The sequence below is a fragment of the Pan troglodytes genome, chromosome 1 (genome assembly GCF_028858775.2).
Source record: "Pan troglodytes isolate AG18354 chromosome 1, NHGRI_mPanTro3-v2.0_pri, whole genome shotgun sequence".
Lineage (NCBI taxonomy): Eukaryota > Metazoa > Chordata > Mammalia > Primates > Hominidae > Pan > Pan troglodytes.
In genome coordinates this window covers 118,644,911-118,671,232 of record NC_072398.2, presented here as the reverse complement: position 1 = coordinate 118,671,232, position 26,322 = coordinate 118,644,911, and the positions used below count along the sequence as shown (strand labels likewise).

General features: G+C 40.0%; 1 protein-coding gene across 30 annotated transcripts in view; it reads right to left on the bottom strand.

Moving 5' to 3' along the window:
* Nucleotides 1-718: 718 nt before the first annotated feature.
* ST7L (suppression of tumorigenicity 7 like) overlaps nucleotides 719-26,322 on the bottom strand; it is a 96,295-nt gene continuing 70,691 nt past the window's right edge. For 25 of the 30 annotated variants that reach the window (XR_010152790.1, XR_010152788.1, XR_010152791.1 and 22 more), the window contains 2 exons: nucleotides 19,128-19,267; nucleotides 719-3,314 (listed from right to left, as the gene is read on the bottom strand). Coding sequence is in view for 22 of the 30 variants with exons in the window: in XM_063798255.1 (XP_063654325.1) it covers nucleotides 3,216-3,314; nucleotides 19,128-19,267 (239 nt within the window). In the remaining 8 variants the exon portion in view is untranslated. Of the gene's footprint in view, nucleotides 3,315-17,953; nucleotides 18,048-19,127; nucleotides 19,268-26,322 lie in introns of all 30 variants that reach the window. The other 5 variants (XR_001708897.3, XR_010152770.1, XR_010152789.1 and 2 more) reach the window with 2 other exon arrangements.

Sequence of the window (26,322 nt, the reverse complement as noted above, 5' to 3'; positions counted from 1 at the left end):
AATGGGCCTGAGTGAGTCAGGCCAAGAGAATGTCTTCCTTCAGAATGGAGTCAACTGGATAACTGATGAGCCAATGGCGGGATTAAGGAGGGGGAAATGGGAGGGGAAGAGAACAGCTGACATCTTGAGGAAAGCTTTGGGGTAGTGGAGAGGTAAGGGGGTCATGGTCAGTCTGAACTCAACAATAGGGCTGAATGAATTTACCAAAGGAAGCTGCCTTATATTATATGCCAGGCTGCTGGGGAAAGCCTCAGGTCCTGGCCAGCCCCTGTTCTCACAAGAACATGCAGGTTACCACATAAATAATGGCATATGCCTTCCATAGGAGGTCAACCTGACTTAAATCTACCTATACCCTACTATCTATTCTTTGGTTTTTGGTTCTCATCCCTGTGGAAGGAAATGGGCCTCTTCTGGCATCTCATGCTACTCTGTGCTTTTCCTTGGGCTCCAAATTCTAGCTCATAAAGATGCAAGTTTTGCAATTTCCTATAAATGGTTAAGAAAAGAGCAAGCTGTCCAGAGAGTGAGAATTTTGAAAAGAGAGGTGGATAAGTGAGAGAAATGATGTCCATTTGAGCCCCACCACAGAGGTTATGTGGTCCCAAAAGGAATGATGGCCAAGCAATTAATTTTTCCTCCTAGTTCTTAGCTTGCTTCTGCATTGATTGGCTTTACACAACTGGCATTTAGTCTGCATTACACAAATAGACACTAATTTATTTGGAACAAGCAGCAAAATGAGAACTTTATTTGGTGCAGTCAGGGCTCCATTTAGTTCCCTCACTCTGCTTCTAATCACCCCTTCTCCCAGCCCTCTTCTATTTGATAGAGGTCTGTCCCTCAGATCAGCAATGTCTTAGCCCCTCTCCTGTCTTCCATTCCTTCCTGTTGGTACTCATTTCTTCTAACTTTTAATAAACATTTAGGTATAATACATTACAGTAAGTGCTATTTAGATACAAACTTAAAACATACTATATATTTTAAGGATCTAAGAATCCTTTAGAGAAGGCACATGACTGAAGTACCTCAGCTGCGCAGGCTGTAGCCAGTTTTTCTAATGTAAAAGTAAGAATGCCAGCCTTAACCTAGCCCTGCAGATAAAAGCTAACTTTTATTAATACCAGCCCTGAATAATGGCACTAATCCACACTCTTCCTTAGAGTGATGCTGGAAAAATAAAATCAGGGGCTTCAGATTAAAAAAAAAACAAAAAACAAAAAACAAAAACAAACATTGCCTGGCCCTGAGGGTCTGTTTGCAAAACTTCTTGTAGATCTAATTTCTGAACACTCACTGCTTCATTTCTATTCCTCCTGTTGCAGGGAGTAATTTCTTCTCCTTTGTCTCACTTCCCTCATCAAGAACACCAACCAGTAAGTCTTTGCCAAATTCTCAGACCCACTCAGGACACGAGTCTCTACATGGCTTAACAGAAGAGAGATAATTAGGATTTTTTTTCCTCAGTCTTTCTGAGGTTTTTATTTAAATGCACTCAGTGGTCATAGGGCAGAAGCTCAAGCTAGCTGGGGCAAAGGGAGGACGCCAGGGAGAGTATGTTTCTCATCCCTGGGAGGCATTCAGCCTAGCTCCTGCAGCCAAATTACAGCACCAGAGAACAATGTGATGCATTCCTGGGCAGGTCGGTGGGACCCTGGGCGCCTGGGCCTTGTGGAGAGAGGTGCCAGACACAGAGTTCTCCGTAAGCAATCCTGCAGAGCCGCCCCCTGGGTGCAGAAATGAAATACGGGAGAGCTTCACATTACACAGAGACCTGTAGCTCACACCTGGTTATTGATGGCCTTGGTGGAGGCCTCTGCCCCGACCCTCCACTTGGGAACTGCCTGCTACTACGGGGGTTGGGCATCTTTGAAGCAATGTTGGATAACAAGAAATAGATGCTTCCTTTTCACTCTTTGCCCTCCCTGTCAGCCTGAGCACAACCATGAGGTTACACACACACACACAGAGGTGTACATATATGGACACATAGAGAACTTCTCTCAGGCTGCATAGGAGTTCTGCTCATCCTCCTCTCCCCAACAATTAAAAAAAAAAGCAATTAGATTTCGATCCAGTACTTCAAAAAGGATACCAATAGGGTCTGGCTTTAATCAAGGAATATCTACAAAGTTACATTACCAACCTGCAGGCAACTCTTTGGTTTGGGGACCAGAACTCCTCTGGTGGGTGGTTGGGGGAAGGATGCAGGAAGGGCATGGTGAGGAGAGATCAGTGGTGAAGAATTACCATCAAAGCAGAGTGGCTGAGACTGTACAAGTTCGCAAGGCTGGTTCATGCCAGAGATAGTGAGATGTGCACCCTATGTGCTGAGAATGATGGAGCAGTCTCCTATGACTGCATGGGGTATAACTGCCAAGCCTACTGCTCATGACCTGTGGTTGTTTTTAACTCTTAACTGGGTTAGAAAACTGGAGAGCTTTGGATTCCAGGGATGATCTCCATAAGAGAGAAGCACTGGAAAAGACCAAGTGGTGGCTTTATTAGGGTAAATATATCACAGTTGCTACAGTGAATTGAGCTTTCTCAGAAGCTATTATTTTCTTTGGGTGATTGGCAGGTATAGGGCAATAGCCAGTGGGGTGTCAGTAATATGCCCTGTCCTTGACCTCAAAGGTAAAGGGATAGAAAAGAGAGGGCGTTGACGAACTCATTTTCCCACCTCCCACTCATGGCTTATATTATCTCTGAGCATCTCGGTGGCTATTCCTCATTTACTTAAGATGTTTTAGTCATTCTGGATTTGCAAATGCAAGGCAAGCATTCTCCCACTGGCCTCCTAACGGTTAACTATCCTGGCTTAAAATTTTCCTTTGCTCACTTCCATTCTATGAGTATATCGATGGAGCAGCTGGACATTAGAGTTCTTTCTCTTTGACCAAAGGAGCCAAAATGCGGTGACTTTACTTCAACCCCAACAGCCCCTGTAAGTAGCCCTGGCCAAACAGAAAGGCTAAGCTGAATGAAGAAAAAAGGAAGACAATTTCATCTACAGTTGTCCTTTTTGACAGCTTCCAAGGGGGGTTTCCCTAGGAATAACAATATTCATAAGAAGCTTTTTCATATGCAAAATGCTTTAGCATATATGTAATCCTCACAACAACCCTGTGAGGTAGGGGTTACTGTCACTTTACAGATGCTGTTCAGAAAAATTTGGTGATTTGTCCAAGGTCACATGAACAGTGCGTGGCTCAGCCAGAACTCAAACCTAGGTCTTCTGACTTCAAATCCTGTGTATTCTCCTCAAAGCCTGAGGATGCCCAGGGTTGGGGGCACCAGAGTCCCAGCACCTTCAAAACAGAAATCGATACAAAATGTTCAAGCCCTGTAGGAGTCCCAGGACAGCCAAGAGAGTATATCTGAGCACAGTTTACAAAGGAACAGCCTAGGCCCTCCTGAATCTTATCAACCAATGGCTCTTTTGCCATTTCTGCCACTATTACCACCAGTACCATGTGACCACTATACAACGTATTCCACATTTAAACAACTCTGGCTCCTAATTCTACTCCTTTTTTCCCCTTCAGATTAACATTAAAAATTTTATCTAGTCCTTTTGAAATTATGCTAAATGTATAGACACAGTAGAAGTAGTCATGACAGAAAATTATTAAGGCTTTGAAAATATGTATCAGAGGCCGGGTGCAGTGGCTCATGCCTGTAATCCCAGCACTTTGGGAGGCCGAGGTGGGGCAGATCACGAGGTCAGGAGATTGAGACCATCCTGGCTAACACGGTGAAACCCTGTCTCTACTAAAAATACAAAAAAATTAGCCGGGCCTGGTGGCGGGCGCCTGTAGTCCCAGCTACTGGGGAGGCTGAGGCAGGAGAATGGCGTGAACCCAGGAGGCAGAGCTTGCAGTGAGCCAAGATGCACCACTGCACTCCAGCCTGGGAGACAGAGCGAGACTCCGTCACAAAAAAAAAAAAAAAAAGAAGGTATGTATTAGAATTTTCTTTGAGATTTCACTCCTTTTAAAAATGATGTCAACTCCTGGGTTAGGAAAGCAAGATCAGGGAATACGTGTCCTAAGAAACTCCCATCCCAAGCCAGACAGATGCCTACCCGTGGCCTGGCAAAGGTCCTGGGATCTCAAGCTGATGCAAGCAATTTGTGTACACCAAGGCAAGGGGTCTCAATCCTGCAGAGAAACCCCTGTGAGATGAGGCAGACAGCAGATTTTCACTTGATCAAACACTTGCTGCTCTCAACCCCTCTTTGTTTTCCCATCCAAAATCTGGACCTCTGTTTAGGCGCAAGACAGTGAGTAAGAGCAGCTCCAAAAGATGACGTATGCAAGGGGAACTCTTCTGTTCAATCCTGTAATGTTTTCTGTTAGAGACAGCATAGGCTACCTATCCCACTCCTGCACCCCAACTGTTAAGACAGAAGGGAAAAGTACAATGTTCATCAATCATAGCTCTGGGATGCTGCAGCTCCCTGACCTGGGCCCCTACTTGAGCTAGGAGAAGAACACCTCATGAAAACAGTCTACCTATAGTCAGGACTTCCCCAAGGCAGACTTTATTTTTTGGTCCATCGATCTTGGCTCTCACTGTTCTCCCTGCTTCCCACCCCCAACTGCCTCTGCATGTGGGCTCAGAAGTCATCATCTAAAGAATTCCATTGCTCACCTCCTGCATAGCAGCACAGCCCCATGAGGCCACACACCAGATGGAGGGGATAAAAGTACGAGGTCATGGCTTCTTGCAAGAGGCTTTTTCTTAAACTAACCCTGACTCCTGGAAAAGAGGCAGAGCAGGAGAGTGTTGAATGAGCTGCTGATGACAGCAGCTTCATAGGTCTTGTGTATAAAGGAAGGAAAAAGCTAACTTGGCTTTCCGTGGAAATTTACCTACTCCCATTTTCAGGTCTACTCCTGGTCTCACATCTACTTCTTGAAGGTGTCTAAGTAGAATGCAGAGATTGTCAAGCTAGAGGGTTAACTCCTTCCCAATTGTAGGGATCTATTCAGCAGGCTGCCACACACATGCTGAGGTGGAGGCCAACCCTGAACACATGCGCTGCTTCTTTAGGAATGTAACTATGAAGTAAAAGGAAACAGTAAGGAAGGTGAACTGGAACTCTGGGGAAACTGAAAAGGTCATCAATAGGCCTTCAAAATATTTGTGTGTAATAAGTAGACACAAGAGGCTGGAGGAAGATGATCATTCCTAGAATAATTATGCTTACTGGGTGACAATATACAGAAGCAACAATTACAATAAAATGAAACAGTTTAATGGACTAGGAAGCAGAAGTCTGAGAATAAAGGAATTAGGTTAATGAGATTAAGCAGAGATGGCATTCCACAGGAGGTGACTTTTGAGTTGAATTTTTAAAAGATAGCTCTATGTGTTTTATGAACTGACTGAGGGCAGTCAGAAGAAGGCATTCTAAATAGAGGGAACTGGTATGTGCTGAAACTTAGAAGCAGGAATGTACAAGCAATATATAAGGAATTTCAAGCAAGTACACATTATATACACTGGGGAATACAGAGAAATTAGAATGCTGAGATCAGGGCTTAAATAATGTGAGGTGACTGTGTGCACCTAGACTGTCAAATGGTTCAGCATCCCCTATAGAGCCACATAGTATCTTGATTTATGTCAGTAAACATCAGGGCACCTATGGAAAAGCACAAGGATGAGTCCATTTGTTACAGACCCAGGGACTAACAGAGATCTACACTGTAAAGTTCAACAAAATGCTACATATCATTAACTACAGCTCCTTATCATTTGAGATTCTGGGCTAAGTAAGAGATATCAAATATCCTATCCAGTACTGTGATACATTAATGTAGGCTTACAGGCCCAGAACCTGGCATAAATCAAACCAAACCCTTAAGAAATTAGAATGTGAAAAGAAAATAATTTAAAATAGAAAATACATGCTTCTTTTCCTCACTCCCAAACTTAAAACTTGACTGGTCCTACATATTCTACTTGGTATATTGAATTTTTGCAGCTAGCAGATTTATCGTATCTGAGGCCATAGTGAATAGAAGAGCTGCAAAAGAGCTTTAGAGACTGCAAAACCAGCTCACTAATAAATGAGGAACTTTATTCTAATTTACTACCAGGGGCTGAAGTAGCAGCCAAAGAAGGAGACAAATTCTAACTTCATGATCTCTAGTTAGGTGTCTATTTTCCTGCATTTGCTAAAGGTAAAAATCGCTACTTATGGGGCTTTTGTCATACTTCTTAACCAAACTTCCCTAACTTCTGAGGATAAAAACCATAAGGGCAATCTTATTCTTCCAAAGCAGTTCCCTGGTGCCACTTTCAGAAACAGAGTATTGAACTATGGGTCTGACCCAGTGTGGCACTGAGTGTGTGTTTGTGTGTTTGTGTGTGTGTGTACACTGAATAAGCCAAAACGTGTGCCATATTCTAGGTTTCTGCTTTACTTAACTGGCAAAATTTGGTGCTGTAAGGGAGGCAGCCACAAAACCAGTGATAGCATTTGTTAGTATCATCTTAGTTCTCTTCCCTCCCCTAGGTAGTTTATAAAGGGTGATTTCTGAAACCCTTCACAAAAGAAAAGCTCAAGGGTTTACATTCAACTGTGACAGCACTATGAATTCATTAAGAAGCATGTTTCAGGTTGCACTGTAATTTCCCTATGTAATACAAACCCATGGAATCTGACATAAGCTGATTGCTCATGCTGGTTGTTTTATTTACATTTCTGAATGGAAAGGATTTCAATACTCATAAAATATCTAACTGGCTTATTTTTCATCTGTTCTCCCAGAGAAGCTATTATAAGATAGGCATAGAGACAGAAGTCTCAACTTGTATAACTGGTTAAGCAACCAGGGAAATGTTATTGCTCAAAATGCAATTTTACAAAATTCAATATGGAACTTGAGGCCAAAAAAACAGAAGGTTACTCTCAATGCCATCCAAAAGATAAAAGTTTTAAAAAAAAAAAAAAAGGTAACTATGCTCATTATTTTCAACCAAGTTCTATGGAGGTGGTACCTTCACAGGAGCTCAGTGGAACTGGGGTTTACTTACATCTTTTTTCTGGGAACCTAATGTTAGCAGACACAGTTGCTAGTTTGAACAGGAATGCAGATGAATGGATGAAAGTGGGCTCCCTACCACCCAGAAATATGAATGTGCCTCCTTACCAATATGCTACAAATCAGACCTCTGAATTAGAAGATGCCATCATGCAACTAACTTACTATCTGGAGATGTGTATTTTGTTAACCTAGGCAAAGAATAACAATTTCTGCTTATTCCAGTAAGTGTGACAAGCTCAGAGAAGTGACAAGCTAGAGAAGTAATAATTACCAATAAAGTAAATTCCAAAGCCGAATCCCCAGTTTTCTGCCTCCAAGTTGTTGTTCAAATAGTTTATCTTCCTTTCTTCTACTGCAACACTAGTTTAATCAGTACATTCTACAACTCTCTAGTATTATTATAATGTTTGCATGAGTAGTTTAGAATTTAGCCTTGGGCCTGCTCTTCTACCATTTTACCATATTTACTGATTACATTTTACCATATTTTACCATATTTACTGATTACATGCCTAATTTGTATAAACTCAAGGAGAGGTTCTGTGCCTTTTTGTTTGTTTTTTGAGATGGATTCTCGCTCTGTCACTAGGGCTGGAGTGCAGTGGCGTGATCTTGGCTCACTGCAACCTTCGCCTCCCAGGTTCAAGCAATTCTCCTGCCTCAGCCTCCTGAGTAGCTGGGATTACAGGCGCCTGCCACCACACTAGGCTAATTTTTGTGTTTTTAGTAGAGACAAGGTTTCACCATGTTGGCCAGGCTGGTCTCAAACTCCTGACCTCAGATGATCTACCCACCTCGGCCTCCCAAAGTGTTGGGATTACAGGAGTGAGCCACCGCACCCAGCCTCTGTGCCTATTTTAAAACATATATCCCAAAGTCATATCCCCAGTGATCCAGCTAGTCTGTTACTTTAATGGGACAGCTCAATAAAGATAGGAAATATTTTTTCAGTTACTTAAAGATAAAATAATACTGGTGGTTCTCCCTGTAAAGAGGTAGAATTGCCAAAAAATGCAGAATTGATCAGCAAAACCCAGCTATAAAGAAAGGGCAAAAGGAACTTTATTTTAGTGCCTTATCCCAATATCCTTTTATTTAGTTTTTTGATTAACATGATGTGTGCCTATTTTCAGAATCAGTGACTGCCAGCTGCAGCTCTTGACATTATCAAGTGAGCTCTGGAAAATTCTGGGTAGCTCTTTCCTATTCTCTCACATGCCCAAAGAACTAAGTAATTTTGGTCCTAACTCTTACTATTCTATTCTTCTTCACATGAAATCACATTGTTTCATATTGAAAACCAGGATGGCTATTAGTTCTTATTAATCTGTCATTATTAGGAATGAGAGGATATAAAAGAGGTATATAAAATGTATGAGTGTAGAGCTTTTGTCTAAGGCAATTACTCTGTGAATCTGAGGTGAGACATTTCTTAAATTTTGAATTGTGAAGCTCTCCATTTTTTGATAAATTATATTCATATAAACATTATAATAAATACCACTGCTTACAAAAAGATGAATTCCAGCTGCTGGGTATAAAGATGAAAGTACTCCACATCACATATTTGGAAAAGAATAAAGATATCTCTTTCTATATGTTCTTGCTTGACCTAACCAAATAAATTCTTCTGAAAGGAAGCATAATCTATTAGTCTAGATTGACCTTTTGGGTCACTATATCTTACGGGAGCCATGTGAAAATAACTCACCATTCCCTTCCAGTCAAATAAATGAATATTCAAGGATGAACTCATCTATTGTGGCAATAGCTTCCACCTTATACTAATACATCTTCATGCCCATCTCAAACCCCCTACCACTAGACTATGAGTTACTTATGAACAGGGATTATATTTTATACTTCATAGGTACCCAATGAATTTGAAATGCAAAGACCTGTTATATGTTATAGAACAATCATTACCATATTTTAGCATGTTATAGAACAATTAAAACCATGTTTTAATTTGCTGAGGCTCTTTACAAATCTAAACTTTGAAAACAAATCAAGACAGGCCCTACTGGAGTCCTTCCATTCAATAAGCCAACATTCAAAGAAGACTCTTTTCAGGTTATCCAGGACTCTCTGAACTGCATGTTCTACTGCAGTTTTTGTTTTTTGTTTTTTAAAGGTGGTATTACAAGAGCTAAAATTCACCAAGGGCAAATTAGTAAGAAAAGTCTTCACAGCTAGGGCTTAGCCAAATTAGAATCCCTGGGCTCGCAACAAGGGCTAAACCCCTAAAGGGATCAGAGTCTAATAAATAAAAAACATCCAGCTGAATTTTATCAGAGGGCAAAGTTTCAACTTTGAGTGCCCCAGCAACCAAGGATGAATTATGCATAAGATTAGTAAAGTGCCTTCGTCCACACCCTAGACAGAGAACATTTTTCTATCTCACTGTGACTGAAGGAAAACCAGCAATGTATTTGCCTGCCAAGAACAGCTGTGGCTGTACTCTTGATAGGAGTCTAACAACACTGTCGGATTAAAATTTAATTGTAAAGCTGCTGCTACCTGGGAGTAAAAGCATGAGCTCTGGCTTCAGAAAGAAACTGGGACTGCAGCATATTGAATAAATGAAGACGAGAGCTGGCATGTTCCTAACAAAGAGTGTGGGAATGTGCTCCCTTCTCCAACTGTCCCCTAAGCTGCATCTTTCTCTGTCACATTGGTCATCTGCAAGGATGTTTAAAGGAAACATAGCCCTTTTCTACACTTTGAATAGTTTTATTTCTAGAATGCTTGAAATTACAGAGTGAGGTCAGAAGGTGATTATGTGATCTGCATTCTCTGAATATCCTACTCTTAATTTTGTTAAGTATTATTGAATCCCAAATAATTTCTCTCCTTGAAGCTGGCTACTGTCAAGACAGACCTAAGACAATCTTAATGTTATTACAGAACAAAGATAATTTTATGATTTCCTCAAATTCAGATAGAACACCCAATTAAAACCCAATATTTTATTGAGGCCTCATGAGCATTAAGGAACACACCCAAGTTTCCTACCTATTGATACAATTACTAGAAGTACCTCTGCTACCTAAAATTCCTACTTTAGGGAAAAAACTTATAGGTTATGATATTTTAGACCAAAAGTTTATTATGTTCAGTTTATCTTTCCCCTACAATCCTTCACAAACTTGCCCTTTGATTTTGAAAGAAGACTGATATTGAAACATAAGGTATACATTTATACTTCATATTAAAACTTTAAAAAAGTAACTTGAGAGTCAAATTCCCTCTGAATCATTACAAACCAGGGCTTGCTGTTTCTTTAGTATTATTGTACATTTTAAGCACTTAGAGAGGCTGAAGTCCTTTATGCAGTAACGTTTGAGTATGCAATGTAAATGACCAAGCGGCATTCTTTCTTAAGTAGCTAACTAGCAAGAGGAATGACATTGGAATGAATCAGTTTGAAAAAAAAGCATATGTGCGTTATTTTATTTATTTATTTTGAGATGGAGTCTCGCTCTGTTGCCAGGCTGGAGTGCAGTGGCATGATCCTGGTTCACGGCAATCTTGGCCTCCTGGGTTCAAGTGATTCTCCTGCCTCAGCCTCCCAAGTAGCTGGAACTACAGGTGCGCCACCACGCCCAGCCAATTTTTGTATTTTTAGTAGAGACGCGGTTTCACCATGTTGGCCAGGATCGTCTTGATCTCTTGACTCATGATCCACCTGCCTTGGCCTCCCAAAGTGCTGGGATTACAGGCGTGAACCACCACGCTCGGCTGAGTTCTTTATTTTTAAGTAATTAATTTATGTATATATGTATATATGTACCTATTTATTTAAGACAAGGTCTTGCTCTGTGTCCCAGGCTGGAATGTGGTGTTGCTATCATGGCTTACCATAACCTCCAACTCCTGGGCTCAGATGATTCTCCTGTCTCCGCCTTCTAAGTAGCTGAAACTACAGGGGTGCGCCACCATGCCTGGCTAATTTGTTTTTATTTTTACTTTTCATTTTTATGAGCTCTTACTACTATAATTACTACTGTAATTGCCCAGGCTGGTCTCAAACTCCTGGGCTCAAGCAATCCTCCCACCTCAGCCTCCCAAAGTGCTGGGATTACAGGTGTCAGCCACCATGCACAGCTTTCATTCTTTATTTTAAAGCATTGGAGTTCAAACAGACTTAAACTGTGAAGAGTACTCCCAGGCAGCTTATTTGCCCACTGATACTTGTCTTTGCAGTAAACATTTCTCCAACCTAAGCACCCTTTTTATTTTTCTGACAATCCACATCAGCATCTTCATTTAAAACTCTTCTCCAAATTTAACTCTTTTAGGAAAGTTTCTCTAGCAAGCCACTGGATATCACCACTCTGTTATTCTCTATTCCCTCAGCATTACTATCTCTGGTATGAAATTTATTCTTTTGTACTCATTTCAGTGTAAGTTATGAAGTGATATATTATTGAAATCAAAAGTATGTATCATGACTAAAAGTAATAAGCTATCTTATCAACTGTGTAATTTTAGGCACATCACTTAACTTTGATGACTCAAACTTTACATCTATAATGTTCCCATGGTTTCGGTAAGTCTATGTTCCAATGGCTCCAGTAAGAATAAATGAGGATATAAGTATAATCTCTTTTAAAAAATGAAGCACTAACTGAAGTCTGAGTTACTCTTGGTTTAGAATTGTAATATATTATGTAGTCTCACTAATTTAGTTCATTTGATTGGTAGGGGAAGGGATCCAAACTCCACCAAGAAAAAAGCTAAAAACTATTCCTCAATATTATAATTTTCTTCTGTACCCCATGATTCTCCCAATTTAGAGGACTATGCTGGGTCTGCAAGATAGAGATGTTTTCTAAAACAAAGATCAGTGTTTCCTATTGTGAATTATAATATCACTAGGAGAATGGGTTTCGAATGAGTGATTTATATCACTATCTAAGCACAGCTCTTCTAAAAACTGCTAAGCACTCCATGTGTCCCAAGTGCTAATGATTAAGCAATAAATATATCAGTAGCAGTTAGTGACATGATGTCCTAAATTTTAGCAATGAGATTTTCACTTTGAGGGGGAAAAAAGATGATTAAACATATGTGAAACAAATTCTGGGAGAGCTTCTGTGAACCTCATACTTGACAGGCACATGTTAATGGGAAAAAAGGATACTTTCTACCAACTTTAAAACTGAATTAAACCCTGGGGAAGGGATATACACATGCGTTAAACGGTATATTGTTGGCTGGGCGCAGTGGCTCACACCTGTAATCCCAGCACTTTGGGAGGCCCAGGTGGGTGGATCACTTGAGTTCAGTAGTTCAAGACTAGCCTGGCCAACATGGTGAAACCCTGTCTCTACCAAAAATACAAAAATTAGCCAGGCATGGTGGTACATATTGTAGTCCCAACTACTTGGGAGGCTGAGGTGGGCATATGGTTTGAGCCAGGAAGGTGGAGATTGCAATGAGCCCAGATGGTGCCACTGCACTCCATCCTGGGCAACAGAGGCAGACTCTGTCTCCAAATAATAATAATAAGAAGAAGAAGAAGAAGAAGAAGTACATTGACATGGCTGGGCACGGTGGCTCAAGCCTGTAATCCCAGCATTTTGGTAGGCCGGTGTGGACAGATTGCTTGAGCTCAGGAGTTGGAGACCAGCCTGGGCAACAAAGTGAGACCCCATCTCTATAACAAATTTTTAAAAATTAGCCTAGCATGGAGGCACATACTTGTAGTCCCAGCTACTCAGGAGGCTGAGGTGGGAGGATCACTTGAGCCCAGGTTGCAGTGAGCCGAGATGGCACCACTGCACTCCTGCCTGGGTGAGAGAGTGAGACTCTGTCTCAAAAAAAAAAAAAAGTACATTTTCCTAACTTTTATTATTTTCTTTCCCCCTTAGAAGAGCTCAGTGCTTAGAAAATCTGGATGAATAATAATACCAGCAATTTCACAAATTTCTTAGTTTGGTTCTTTTTGAAGCAGAAAAACAAGGATGAAACATGAGAAATACCCTTCTAGGAGGTAGAGAACGTCTTTTCTCTTGATCCAAAATCCCAGTTAGTAAAGAAAATTAAAATTGAATATGCCAGACTGCCCAAATAAAGACTTTAGATGCACCAACAATGGAACAAATATGTAAACATTTAAAAATTTTGACCTGTCACACAATAGGTTTATTTTATTATCTGTATTATCTCTGGGAAACAACTCAGATTTATAACTGTGGAAATAGCATGGTTATAGAATATTTTACAGAAATGTAAGTTTAGTTACATTTCAAAATGTTTTTAAAACTGTATCAGTTCTTACGAACTAAAAAAGTCTCATAGCTTTGAAAGTAATCCATTTTCAAACAAAGTGAAGAAATTTATTTTAATCATTAATTTAATTTCTGAATGTGGCCCTAGGAATTTAATAAAGAAGTATACAACTATCATGTCACAGGTTATAATAATGGAAAACTCAGAACCTTTAAAAAAACATATATTTTTCAATTGGTATACATTAATATATAGTTATAATTGTTTATTAACTCCCCCGGTTCTGAAGATCAATTTTTCCCCTGAAAAAAATGGTAAGAATAGTGGACAAATCTTCCCAAAAGTTTTGTTCACTTTTCAGTAAAAGACACTTGGCATTTATATCTGCTTATTCTTTTAAAAATGTAATTTGGGAAGAAAAATTTTAATTATTTTTGAGAAGGGACTAAAGAAACCCCAGTGAGACATTCTGTAGAGAGGTTCTTTGTTAGTGTAACATCTGACCTTCTATATCTTTGGAAATCATGCAACTTGGCTAATGTAGTCCTTAAAGAATTAATCAAGCAGATTGTAAGGCCCTAGTTACAGTGGAGCCAGCCAATTATGAGTTGCTCAGAAATTCATCATTGGCATGTCCAACCACATTTTCCCACATAAAGATTAGTAGAAATATGTGGAAACAAAGCCCATTCCCACCGCAGCACAGCTACAATATGCGTTCAGTAAAACAAACTTCAACAAAGTTTTGCTGTACTAAAACAGACAATTTATTTGGGAATCTCTGATTCCTACCTTTACCTGCAACACCCTTTTCTGCCAAAATTGCAAAGACTACCCTGTTTAGTTAAAACCCAACTAGGGACTTTTTTTTTTTTTTGAGATGGAGTCTCACTCTGTTACCCAGGCTGGAGTGCAGCGACGCGATCTCGGCTCACTGCAACTTCCGCCTTCTAGGTTCAAGCAATTCTCCTGCCTCAGCCTCCCAAGTAGCTGGGATTACAGGCAAGTACCACCACGCCCAGCTAATTTTTTTTGTATTTTTAGTAGAGACGGGGTTTCACCATGTTGGCCAGGCTGGTCTCTAACTCCTGACCTCAAGTGATCCGCAGGCCTCAGCCTTCCAAAGTGCTGAGATTACAGGCGTGAGCCACCATGACTGGCCCCAATTAGAGACTTTAATATTTAAACACACTTCTGAATTCAAAACACTAAAGTCACATACCACAAGTCTGAGTTTATCAGTAAGTTAGTGAAACCCCCAAGACCATCTTTAAGTCTTTTCACTGTTGTGATAATACCTTCCCAAGCCTTGCTAAGAAGAACACTTTTCTTGCAAGAGAAATGAAAGGGGCCAGAGTAGAAGATTGGTTCTCTAAGGAGAGGGCAGTGCTGTTGTTAAATAAAGAAGCTCCTTTCAGATAAGCAGAATCAGATTCCAGTTCAGTTGGTTTGCTGGCTACCCTTACTTTGAACTCTCATATTTAATCCAGCAGGCTTCAAAGCAGGTGAGAAAATGACCTACCACTTAAAAGCAATTTTTCCTTTTTCAGGAATTCTGGCCTTAGAGAATATCAGCTCTGATATAAGCACATTCCACATCTCCAGGGATTTATGCAACACTTTTTCATTGCTCTGTGTCTAATGTCAGACTAGGTTTTCATCTCAGCCAGGAGAAAAATCAGGGGAAAAAAGTCCTAACTTGCTAAAAATGAAGTCTATTCCACATAGCCGTATACCATGCAAAAGAAGAGGCACTAAAACCATTAGCCATTCTAGTTCATTCCCTTTCATTTCTCTAAATCTGATGTACAGTGAGAATTATTTAAAATCAGTGTCCAGTGCCTGGCCTCACCATAACACAATTTTTTTAACAAATGCATTTTAAGAAATTCAAACTCAATTTGCTCTGGCATGTGAGCTATTATGAAAAGATATTAGATGAGAAAGAGACAATGGTAACAATAAAGAAATTTAGGAAATTTTTAAAAAGTCTGTCTTCTGAAATAGAACAAGTATGTCTCAAAGATTCTTCACCAATTTCTACTTTATTTGGCCATCAAATATCTGAATTAACTGGAAATGCTAACACAGACAGTTTGCAGCTTACCAACAGGTTCTGTTCTACACGGTAGTTTGCCAGTGCCTAGAACCTGAAACATTTCTTCACCTTCTACATTCATATACACATAATGTGCCAGAAGCATAGTATTACAGTATTTTTTTTGAGACAGGGTCTTGCTCTGTTGCCCAGGCTGGAGTGCAATAGTGAAATCATGGCTCACTGCAGCCTCCACCTCCCAGGCTCAAGCGATCCTCCCATTTTAGCCCCCTGAATAGCTGGGACCACAGGTGCACACCACCACGCCTGGCTAATTTTTTTGTATATTTGGAAGACATGGGGTTTCACCATGTTACCCAGGCTGGTCATGAACTCCTGAGCTCAAGTGATCCGCCTGCCTTGGCCTCCCAAAGTGCTGGGATTACAAGCACGAGAGCCATTGCACCGGGCCTACTAATAGTGTTTTTAAAATTATACCCAATCACCATTTATACTACAGTTTCTATGGAAAAATGCATTTTGAGCTGACTGTTAGGACATATCTCCTTTAAACAAGAAGGGGGTAGGGTTTCCCACTACTGCACTTTGGTGATGATGATGACAATAAAGGTAGCAACAACAGCTAACACTCACCTAGTTTTTACTGTGGGTAGACATAGTCCTAACACTTGCATATTTTAAAGTCATTTAACACTCGCCAAAATCCATGAGAGGTAGTATTATTCTCATTTTACAACTAAGGGTAGAAAAGGTTAAGTAACTAACCCGAGGTTGTACAGCATTGTTTCAGGGCTAGAATTCAAAGCAAAGCAGCCTGCCTCCAGAATCTATTTCATAACGACTCTGCAATGCTGCCTCTTTTCCACCTTGACAAGGCAGCACTATCGAGCTGTTCTAAATTCCTCTTATTGGGGGTAGAGTACAGCAAGTTTCTCCAAGCTTTAAATGTATATATAGGATCACCTGGGGATCTTGTTAAAATGTAGATTCTGATTCAGAAGGTCTGGAATGGTGCCTGAGGTTATGCATTTTTCATGAGCTCCTGGGTGATGGTGATGCTCCTACTGCATAGAGCAAACACTGTGAAGTGGTGAAGAAGTGTAATTTAAGCCTCTAGTTCCCTTGCTGTTTGTCTGTCTATAAAGGCATCTACACATTGTGTTTATAAGCTGGAAACTGGCCGGGTGCGGTGGCTCACGCCTGTAGTCCCAGCACTTTGGGAGGCCAAGGTGGGTTGATCACTTGAGGTCAGAAGTTCGAGACCAGCCTGGCCAACATGGCAAAACCCCATCTCTACTAAAAATACAAAAGTTAGCTGGGCGTTGTGGCACGTGCCTGTAGTCCCAGCTACGTGGGAGGCTGAGGCAGGAAAACTGCTTGAACCTAGAAGGCGGAGGTTGCAGTGAGCTGAGATCACGCCATTGCACTCCAGTCTGGGTGACAGAGCGAGACTCTGTCTCAAAAAAAAAAAAAAAAAAAAAAGAAAAAGAAAAAGAAAAAGAAAAGAAAGCTGGAAACTGCCCATACCACAGTCATTTCCCATTAACTCTTAAATGGAACCTGCCTTTGGAAATCCTGCACAAATATTGGTTTGCAGGAACTTTCAGTAAATACTTAGCTTTTAGGGTTTTAAAATGTACATGTAAAGGCCACAGGGATAAAAATGTGGCTGTAAAAGTTTACCATTAGGCACATTCTTAACACTATATACCATCACCTATACAGATACCAAAATAAATGCTTGTTTATTATCCATCAACTAGAAAAGCAGTATATCAATAACTTTTGGTCTGAAAAAGAAGCTTCCATTTAAAATATGTAATTATTCATTCTCAGTCTCTACTAGAGGAGTGCTAAGGAACTTATGCTATGTAATCGTAAAGGTTCTTCTGGTGCCATTAGTGACTGCCTAGGTAAAGGCAGACACTATAAACATTAATTGTAGCTTGCACCCCATGGAAATATACTACTAACAGTTGGTATAGATCTATTCCAGATTCTAGATCTCCCTCCTTGCTCTATTTCACTTCCTTCCCACTCCACTTGCCTGAGACAAATCCAAGAATCATCTTTCCCATTGCTTGCCTGTGATCTCACATACACAGTTGCACATTTTCTTTCCAGCTATTAAATGGATGGAATTCTCTTTCTAGGCCATTTTTATTCCATGCCAGATTACATAGTAAGGTCATTTCAGTTTGAGATGCACTCACTCAACTATTAGCACTATTGCAAATAACAGTTATGAGTATGATCACTAAGTGTTCATTTTACACTGAAAAGAAATAGAATAGTCAGTTTCCAAACCAAATAGCTATACTCCCTGAACAACAGTGGAAAGTCATTCTTCTTGAAGTTTGACCCAGAATCAAGTGCAGACTCAGACTCCTAGGCCTACAGCCAGTGGCAACTTAACACATTATATGGTTGACCTTCAGGGAAAAAGGGAAACCACTGCTCTTACCACTGGTGCCAGAAAAAAGCCAACTAATCTTTAAGGCACAAAATAAACTATTCTTAAGGCAGAAAAAGAAACTGTGAGGAAACAAGTTAGAATGGAGGCATATAGAGAAAAATACAGAAAATACATTACCAAGTAAGGACTAGTTTTTCCATGGTTCTCAGTGTTTTTATTTTTGGGAATATAATTAATCAGCATTTTCTTTTTGGGTTTTAACTCCTACTACCTGGTAGAAATGCAAAGATGTACAAGAAAGATGCATTTTTAAAAAGGCTTGGAGACTTAAAGGCAATTATCTTTGCTAATTTTACTTTGAGCCAGTGACATTAATAAGTTCATATAGAAAAGTAAATAGTTGCTGGGCATGGCGGCTCATGCCTGTAATACCAGCACTTTGGGAGGCTGAGGCGGGCAGATCACTTGAGCCCAGGAGTTCAAGACCAGCCTGGGCAACATGGCAAAACCCTGCCTCTACAAAAAATACAAACATTAGCTGGGCATGATGGCATGTGCCTATAGTCCCAGCTACTCGGGGGGCTGAGGCGGGAGGACTGTTGAACCCAGGAGGCGGAGGCTGCAGTGAGCTGAGATCGTACCACTGCACTCCAGCCTGGGTCACAGCGAGACCTTGTCTCAGAAAAAAAAAAAAAAAAGTAAATAGTGATGGGATACCCACTCTAGTATCAGTCCTCAAGTATTAACTGGTTCAGGAAATGGGGAAGTAGTTCAAAACTAAAGGGTAAAAATGAAAATAAAGAACTACACATGGTTCTATATCCAAGTCTGGGGAAGTAAGAACAAGCAGACACAATAACTTGGAGAACCTTTGAGACATAGGCACATTCTGTACCTAGGGACAAATGTCCCATCTGTTCCCCCGCCTTATGTACTTATTATCCATCCTAGTTGTGCTCTTGAGTTTAAAATTCAACAAATCCTGAGAACTAATGATTTCATTTAAATGAAAAAAATCAAAGGGTTTGTTTACAAAATAGGGTATTTTTAAAAATACCAAAGATAGTAACAAATGCTGTTTATCACCAAAAGTGATCTATAAGAGCAAACTTTATAATGTTATATTGTTACAATCTTATATTGTATTCTTTAAACTTTTAAGCAACAGAAGTAGCTCAAATCACCAAAAATTTATGTTTGATATATTTACGGCAGCAACTATATACAAATCAATTCCTTTAATTTACAACAAATATCTTCCATTGTTCAGCTGGGTTAGCACAGGCAGATCAGAGATGGTTTCTTGTGTGTTTTACAAATAATCTACACAAGTCCTTGAGATCATACTTACAGCTTTAGCAAAAATACCCATGATTTCAGGAAACTGGTGAGTGAGAATGGCTATCATTGCTGTAGAAGAGCAAAATCCTGCTGTGAAATGGATGAACAAAGGAAGCTCCTTTTTTGGGTAAACAGAAACATGATGAAAGGCTGCAATGGAGAATAGGTAAGAATCAATTTTATTTCAGAATAACATGTAAACAAGTCTTAATCTTTTCAAATGAAATCTGTTTTTAAAAATTAAAAAGAAAAAAAATTTAAAAAGGAAAGTCTCTGGCTAAGAAAGGTAGAAGACAGTTATCCATTATTTATCCCAGCATCAACAGCATATCTAAATAGCCAGACAACTGTGCTGGGTGTGGGAACAGGATGGCATCATGGGAAAGAATATTGATTACAAAATCATGCTGAGGTGATTTTGAAAAAAAGCTTTGTCACTTATTAGCTATGTGATCTTGAATAAGTTGCTAAACCCTCTAGAAGTTGCTATGGAGAGTTGTAATGATGAACATTTTAAGTGCTTAATGTGAGTTGCAGCCACAGGTGGTGGTTCACGTCTGTAATCCCAGCGCTTTGGGGGGCCAAAGAGGAGGATCGCTTAAAGCCAGGCATTCGACACTAACCTAAGCAAAATAGTGCTTAAAAATTTAAAAAAATTTTAAAAATTAGCCCAGCATGGTGGTGTGTGCCTGTAGGCCCAGCTACTCTGGAGGATGAGATGGGAAAATCACTGGAAGCCAGGAGTTTGAGGCTGCAGTGAGCTATGATCATTCCACTGCACTCCAGCCTGGGTGACAGACCTGTCTCTAAATAAATAAATAAATAAATAAATACATTTGAGTTGCTACTTTTTTTTTTGAAGAAGAGTCTCGCTCTGTTGCCTAGGCTGGAGTGCAGTGACACGATCTCGGCTCACTGCAACCTCTGCCACCCAGGTTCAAGTGACTCTTGTGCCTTAGCCTCCCAAGTAGCTGGGATTACAGGCACAGGCCACTACGCCCAGCTACTTTTTTGTATTTTTAGTAGAGAGGGGTTTTGCCATGTTGGCCAGGCTGGTCTCAAACTCCTGGCCTAAAGTGATCCGTCCACCTCGGCCTCCCAAAGTGCTGGGATTACAGGTATAAGCCACCACACCTGGCCTTGAGTTGTTATTAATTATTGTTCTTTGGGAGCTCAAAGACTAGTATGGAGAAAGAGGCAGACATGTCATTGGTGATTTCCTAGGACCATCAGTTAATAATTTTACCCAGTTATTAATGTGTTTATATATGTGGCATTTCATTAGGCACTGTAAAACTAAAGTAGGTAAGACGGGAGCAGTGGCTCACGCCTGTAATCCCAGCACCTTGGGAGGCTAAGGCGGGTGGATCACGAGGTCAGGAGATCGAGACCATCCTGGCCAACATGGTGAAACCCTGTCTCTACTAAAAATATAAAAATTAGGTGGGCGTGGTGACACGCGCCTATAGTCCCAGCTACTCAGGAAGGCTGAGCAGGAAAATCACTTGAACCCGGGAGGCGGAGGGTGCAGTGAGCCGGGATTGTGCCACTGCACTCCAGCCTGGCAACAGAGCAAGACTCTGTCTCAAAAATAAATATGTAAATTAATAAATAAATAAAGTAGGTAGGCCAGGTGTGGTTGCTCATGTCTGTAATCCCAGCACTTTGGGAGGCCGAGGCGGGTGAATCATTTAAGTTCAGGGGTTTGAGATCAGCTTGGCCAACATAGTGAAACCCCATCTCTACTAAAAATAGAAAGAGTAGCCAGGCATGGTGACGTGCACCTGTAGTCACAGCTACTTGGGAGGCTGAGGCAGGAAGATCGCTAGAACCTGAGAGGCAGAGGTTGCAGTGACCCAAGATCATGCCACTGCACTCTAGCCTGGGCAACAGAGTGAGACTCTATCTCAAAAAAAAAAAAAAAAAAAAAAACAAACCTAAACTAGCAAACTGAAGGCCTAGGATTCTGACCATAAATAAAGTCCCTTGTCTTATTTTACCATATTTACATATTTACTCAGCTATTATTTTTCTAGTGATTGGATATTTCGTTATCCATTATACTCAAGTATTTATATTTTATTTGAAATTTGAAAATACTTGAATAACAATACTGAGATGAGCCTATTAGAGTACTTAACATGCAGTAGGTGCTCAATAAATGTCTGCTAAACTGAGAGCTATTCTGGGACTTCATTAGGCCAGGAAGTTGACCGCTTAGGGCTGGATACTAACCCAGGAATTTCTGATGTAATATCCTGCATTAGTAAGGGATGACTAATTTTGTGCTGAACCAAGGTCAGCTATAAATTTCACTTTTAAAACATAATGATTCACAGAGATTACACCTAAGCTTCCTTCAACAGCTATATTTTAATTTTTATTTTACTATATTCAGAAAGTATATACCAAAACACAAACCCATTAAAAATCCAGAAAATTTCCAGAACCTTGAGCCATGATTAAAGTAAAAGCACATCAAAATGGAAGTTTTAAAAGTTAGAAACATTAGAAACTGTAGAGAACATTGTGCTTTCAGCACCCAAAGAACCAGTCAGCAATCCCCTTTGCCCTGTCCCTCAGCCATGAGAGGCCAACTTCTTCTTCTTCCCAACTTCAAATCAAGAGAAACAAACCCTGCTATTCAAGAAGGTGGGAAACACATACAAGACAGCAAAGTTAGTAATATTAGCTAACCTATATAGCATTTTATGGTTTATAAAGAACTTTAATTTATATTAGCTCATTTAATTCTTTTCAGTAACCCTAAGAGATAGTATTATTCTCACTTTATAAGGTAGAAAACTGCATAGCTTTAGTGAGGAAATTTCCTAAAATATGAGATTTTTATACTGTAAGAGAGACCTAATTATTTCTTCCTGGATTGCTTTCTGTAGATTCATTTGTCAGTCAATGTTTGGCTAATACATCAAAATAATGGATGACTATTACAGAAACACTCCCTTGGAACGAAAGTTCAAATTTCATCACTGGCTTGTAGAGAAAAATTTATCAGAAGGCATAAAAGACGACTAAATAGCTATGTGAACTAGGGGAATAGTTCAACTCTGAACTTATGAGGTCCATAAGCAAATTCCAGAATGCGGTAAGTCATATCAAAGTTGAAGGAAAATTAAAAACAAAAAACATTAAGTACTCCTGGGTATTAAAACTCCTTATTGTTAACAATTTGTTCATTCTTCCACAGTCAGAGACAGAAAAAAATACTCTAAGAACATAAAATATAATCAAACAAAACCCCCCAGCATATTCCACCTCTCCTACCTTCTGGAGTTTGCACCCTGTATGGAGTTAGAATAAAGGCTTGCCAAAAATAAACTGTCTGGACTTATAGCTTACAGCTTTGACAACATAATAACCCTGATTTTATTCATATTACTATGTAAAATTGGCCTTATATTAGACAACCTTTGCAATAATTTACAAAGGAGGGCATTATTTTAGGCTAAATGTATTAGCTTAATATAATATACTCTTGCATATTGACGTTCCATAATTTAAGGTCCATTCTTTTGCCTTAAATATATTTGTTCCTGTTAAAATGGAAAGACAACAAGAACTACCACCACCACCTCTTTAGAAAGGAAAATAAAATTTCTCTCATTAATGACATCTTAATTGCTAAAGTCAATGGATTCTTCTTAGTATTTACCTTACCTATTATCTTGGATATTACTCCTCACTTGGAAATTTCTTCTTCCTTTTAGTTCTAGTATATCTAGTTTTAGTTCTTGTCCTGTCTCTCTGACAACCTCTTCACTGAATCTTCAACTGTCATTCTGCCACTCATTCCTTAGACATTTCTGTGCATCCATGGTTCCACCCTCAGTTCAATTCTCACTGTATACAGTTTTCCTTAGTGATTTCATTTATGCCTAGGACTTCTTTTGCTACCTAGAAAATAATGACTCCCAATTCTGTTTTTTGAGATGTACAGAGGAAGATATATGAGGACCGCTGGCAATTTTATTTACACAACCTAATCCTGTCTTTAGGCTACAGCTGACTGGACAAGGAATAAACACCTGGATAAATCTGATTCTCTCTCCCAGAATTTTTAGAAGTGGGATTGAGGCTGGGTGCAATGGCTCACACCTGTATTCCCAACACCTGTTGAGGCAGGCAGATCACTTGAGCTCAGGAGTTCAAGGCCAAGCTGGGCAACATGGTGAAACCTCACCTCTACCAAAAATACAAAAATTAGCCAGGCATGGTGGCACATGCCTGTGGTCCCAACTACTCAGGAGGCAGAGTGGGGAGGATATTTTGAGCCTGAGAAGTCGAAGCTGCAGTGAGCCGTGACTGCACCACTGCATTCCAGCCTGAGTGACAGTGAAATCCTAACTCAAAAAAAAAAAAAAAAGAGAGAAAAGAAAAAGTGGGATTGAGATATTATTCATTCTGTATTGTTTGCCTGAACTCATGACATGTAAATAGAGGGCTGTAGGGGCCTCAAGTTTGGCCACATGGTTGTCTATGAAGGGAAAGCCAAACTGTAAAGAGAAAGATGTAAGAATGAAGTGGATACACTGAGAGAAACAGAAACGACAGAACACAGAAGGAGAAAATGGGGCTGGGGATGAAGGAAAGGAAAGTAAGAATAGGAAAGACTGAAAAAAGCAGCCAGGGACAGAGAGATATACAAATAACTGATTCCTGGAAATCCTAATGGCTTTCTAGTCCCCAGTTCTAGTCCCTTATGAAGTCCAAATATAATTGTTGCTTTTGAGTTCTCTGATAACCCAGTGTTCTTCCAACAAATTACTATTTATATTTAAGCTAGTTTGAAGTTGCTCTCTATTACTTATGCCTACAACATTCACTAATTATAAATATTATATGTATACTTCATAATATACATTATATACATAACTTAAAAATATATCTATACCTATATATTATTTAGAGAGAGAAAATATAGACTTGTATGTATATGTGTTAAGTAGATTATACAAGAAAATATTTAAGCATATAAATCTCTATATATGTACACATATATATACACATATACAGGTATGTATGTATATATGGATGAGATGTTACACAGGCAACGTAGTCAAAGCTTGAACTTATTTATTTCCCTAACCCCTATTCCCAAACCGGCTCCTCCTGATATAGGATAGATTTACCATTCTCCAAGTCACCGAAGTCAGAAAATTGAGAATCATTCTTGACCTCCTAGATAGCTAGGCCCTCCCTTCTAGAGCTTTCTTTCTTTCTTTCTTTCTTTTTTTTTGAGACAGAGTCTTGCTTTGTCACCCAGGCTGGAGTGCAGTGGCACGATCTCGGCTCACTGCAGTGGCACGATCTCGGCTCACTGCAACCTCCACCTCCTGGGTTCAAGCAATTCTCCTGCCTCAGCCTCCTGAGTAGCTGGGATTACAGGCGCAAGCCACCACACCTGGCTAACTTTTGTATTTTTAGTAGAGATGGGGTTTTGCCATGTTGGCCAGGCTGGTCTTGAACTCCTGACCTCAAGTGATCCGCCCAGCTGAGCCTCCCAAAGTTCTGGGACTACAGGCGTGAGCCCCGTGTCCGGCCCTTCTCAAGCTTTCTTATAATGTATTCCATACATGTAGCACTTAACACATTGTCCGTCATCTTTGTCATCTTTTTTTTTTTTTTTTTTTTTTTTTTTGGAGACAGAGTCTCACTCTGTTGCCCAGGCTGGAGTGCAGTCTCGGCTCACTGCAACCTCCGCCTCCCAGGTTCAAGCGATTCTCCTGCCTCAGCCTTCCGAGTAGCTGAGATTACTGGCATGTGCCACCATGCCGGGCTAATTTTTTCTAGTTTTAGTAGAAATGGGGTTTCTCCATGTTGGCCAGGCTGGTCTCGGACTCCTGACCTCAGGTGATCTGCTTGCTTCAGCCTCCCAAAGTGCTGGGATTACAAACGTGAGCCATCGTTCCTGGCCTGTCCATCATCTTTTTATCAACCTTGTTAGCAGCCTAGGAGTTCAGAATAGGGTGAGAGGGAGAAGGCACTAATATTTAGCATTTTAGTTAAGTACTTACAATGTGCCAGCCATGTTTATAAGAATAAATTAATGAATTTGATTAATTCAACCAATATTTATTGAATACCAATTTTTATGGTAACCATTATAAGAGATACAGGAACAATGGCCAGGTGTAGTGGCTCACACTTGTAATCCTAGCACTTTGGGAGGCCAAGGCGGGTGGATCACTTGAGGCCAGGGGTTCAAGACCAGCCTGGTCACCATGGTGAAACCCTGTCTGTACTAAAAATACAAAAAAAATTAGCTGGGCGTGATGGTGGGTGCCTGTAATCCCAGCTACTCTGGAGGTTGAGGCAGGAGAATCACTTGAACCTGGGAAGCAGAGGTTGCAGTGAGCCGAGATCAGACCATTGCACTCCAGTCAGGGCAACAAGGACGGAAACTCCATCTCAAAAAACAAAAAAAGAAGAGAATCCTGGCCTTCAAGGAGTTTACAATCTAAAAGGGGAGATTAAGAAGTACACAAAGCACTTCGAGAATTCAGAGTAGGAAGAGATCACTTAGCAGATAAAGGAAAATAAAAAACATTAGGAGAAAAACACCAGCATACTCAATTTGCCATAATCTCTCCTAAATTTTCATTTATCAGTTTAAACTTATCAACTAGTTAAGTTTGATAGTTGTAAACCTGCAATTTTCCTTCCTAGACTTCAGTTTTAATGGCTCAGTATTGTAAAAACTGTAGCACAGGTTTATATCACATAAGAAAACATGGTCCTAGTGTTTATAGCCTTCGGCATGGTTGCTTCTCAGCTAAATCATAAAAAGAGAAGTTAAACAGAAATTTACTAGTTTACAGAGAAAAGAACAGATGATAAGGCAGCTGAGACACAAAATGTAGACTGTTCTTTTGAGAAGTCTGGCTTCCTAAAGGCAGGAACTAGACTGAAACACTATCAGCAATCATAATCCTACATATTTCCGGTTCTCCTTCTAGTTCTTTGACTGCTCTTTTTCAGTTCGTTCTTCTTCATAAAGATTGTTTGGGTCCTTTGCCTTTCCATATACATTTTAGAATAAGCTTGTTACTTTGTGTGTGTGTGTGTGTGTGTGTGTGTGTGTGTGTGTGTGAAAAATCCCTCCTGGGATTTTGATAGCGATTGTATTGAATCTATAGATCAATTTGGAGAGAATCGTCATCTAAATAATATTGGGGCCAGCCATG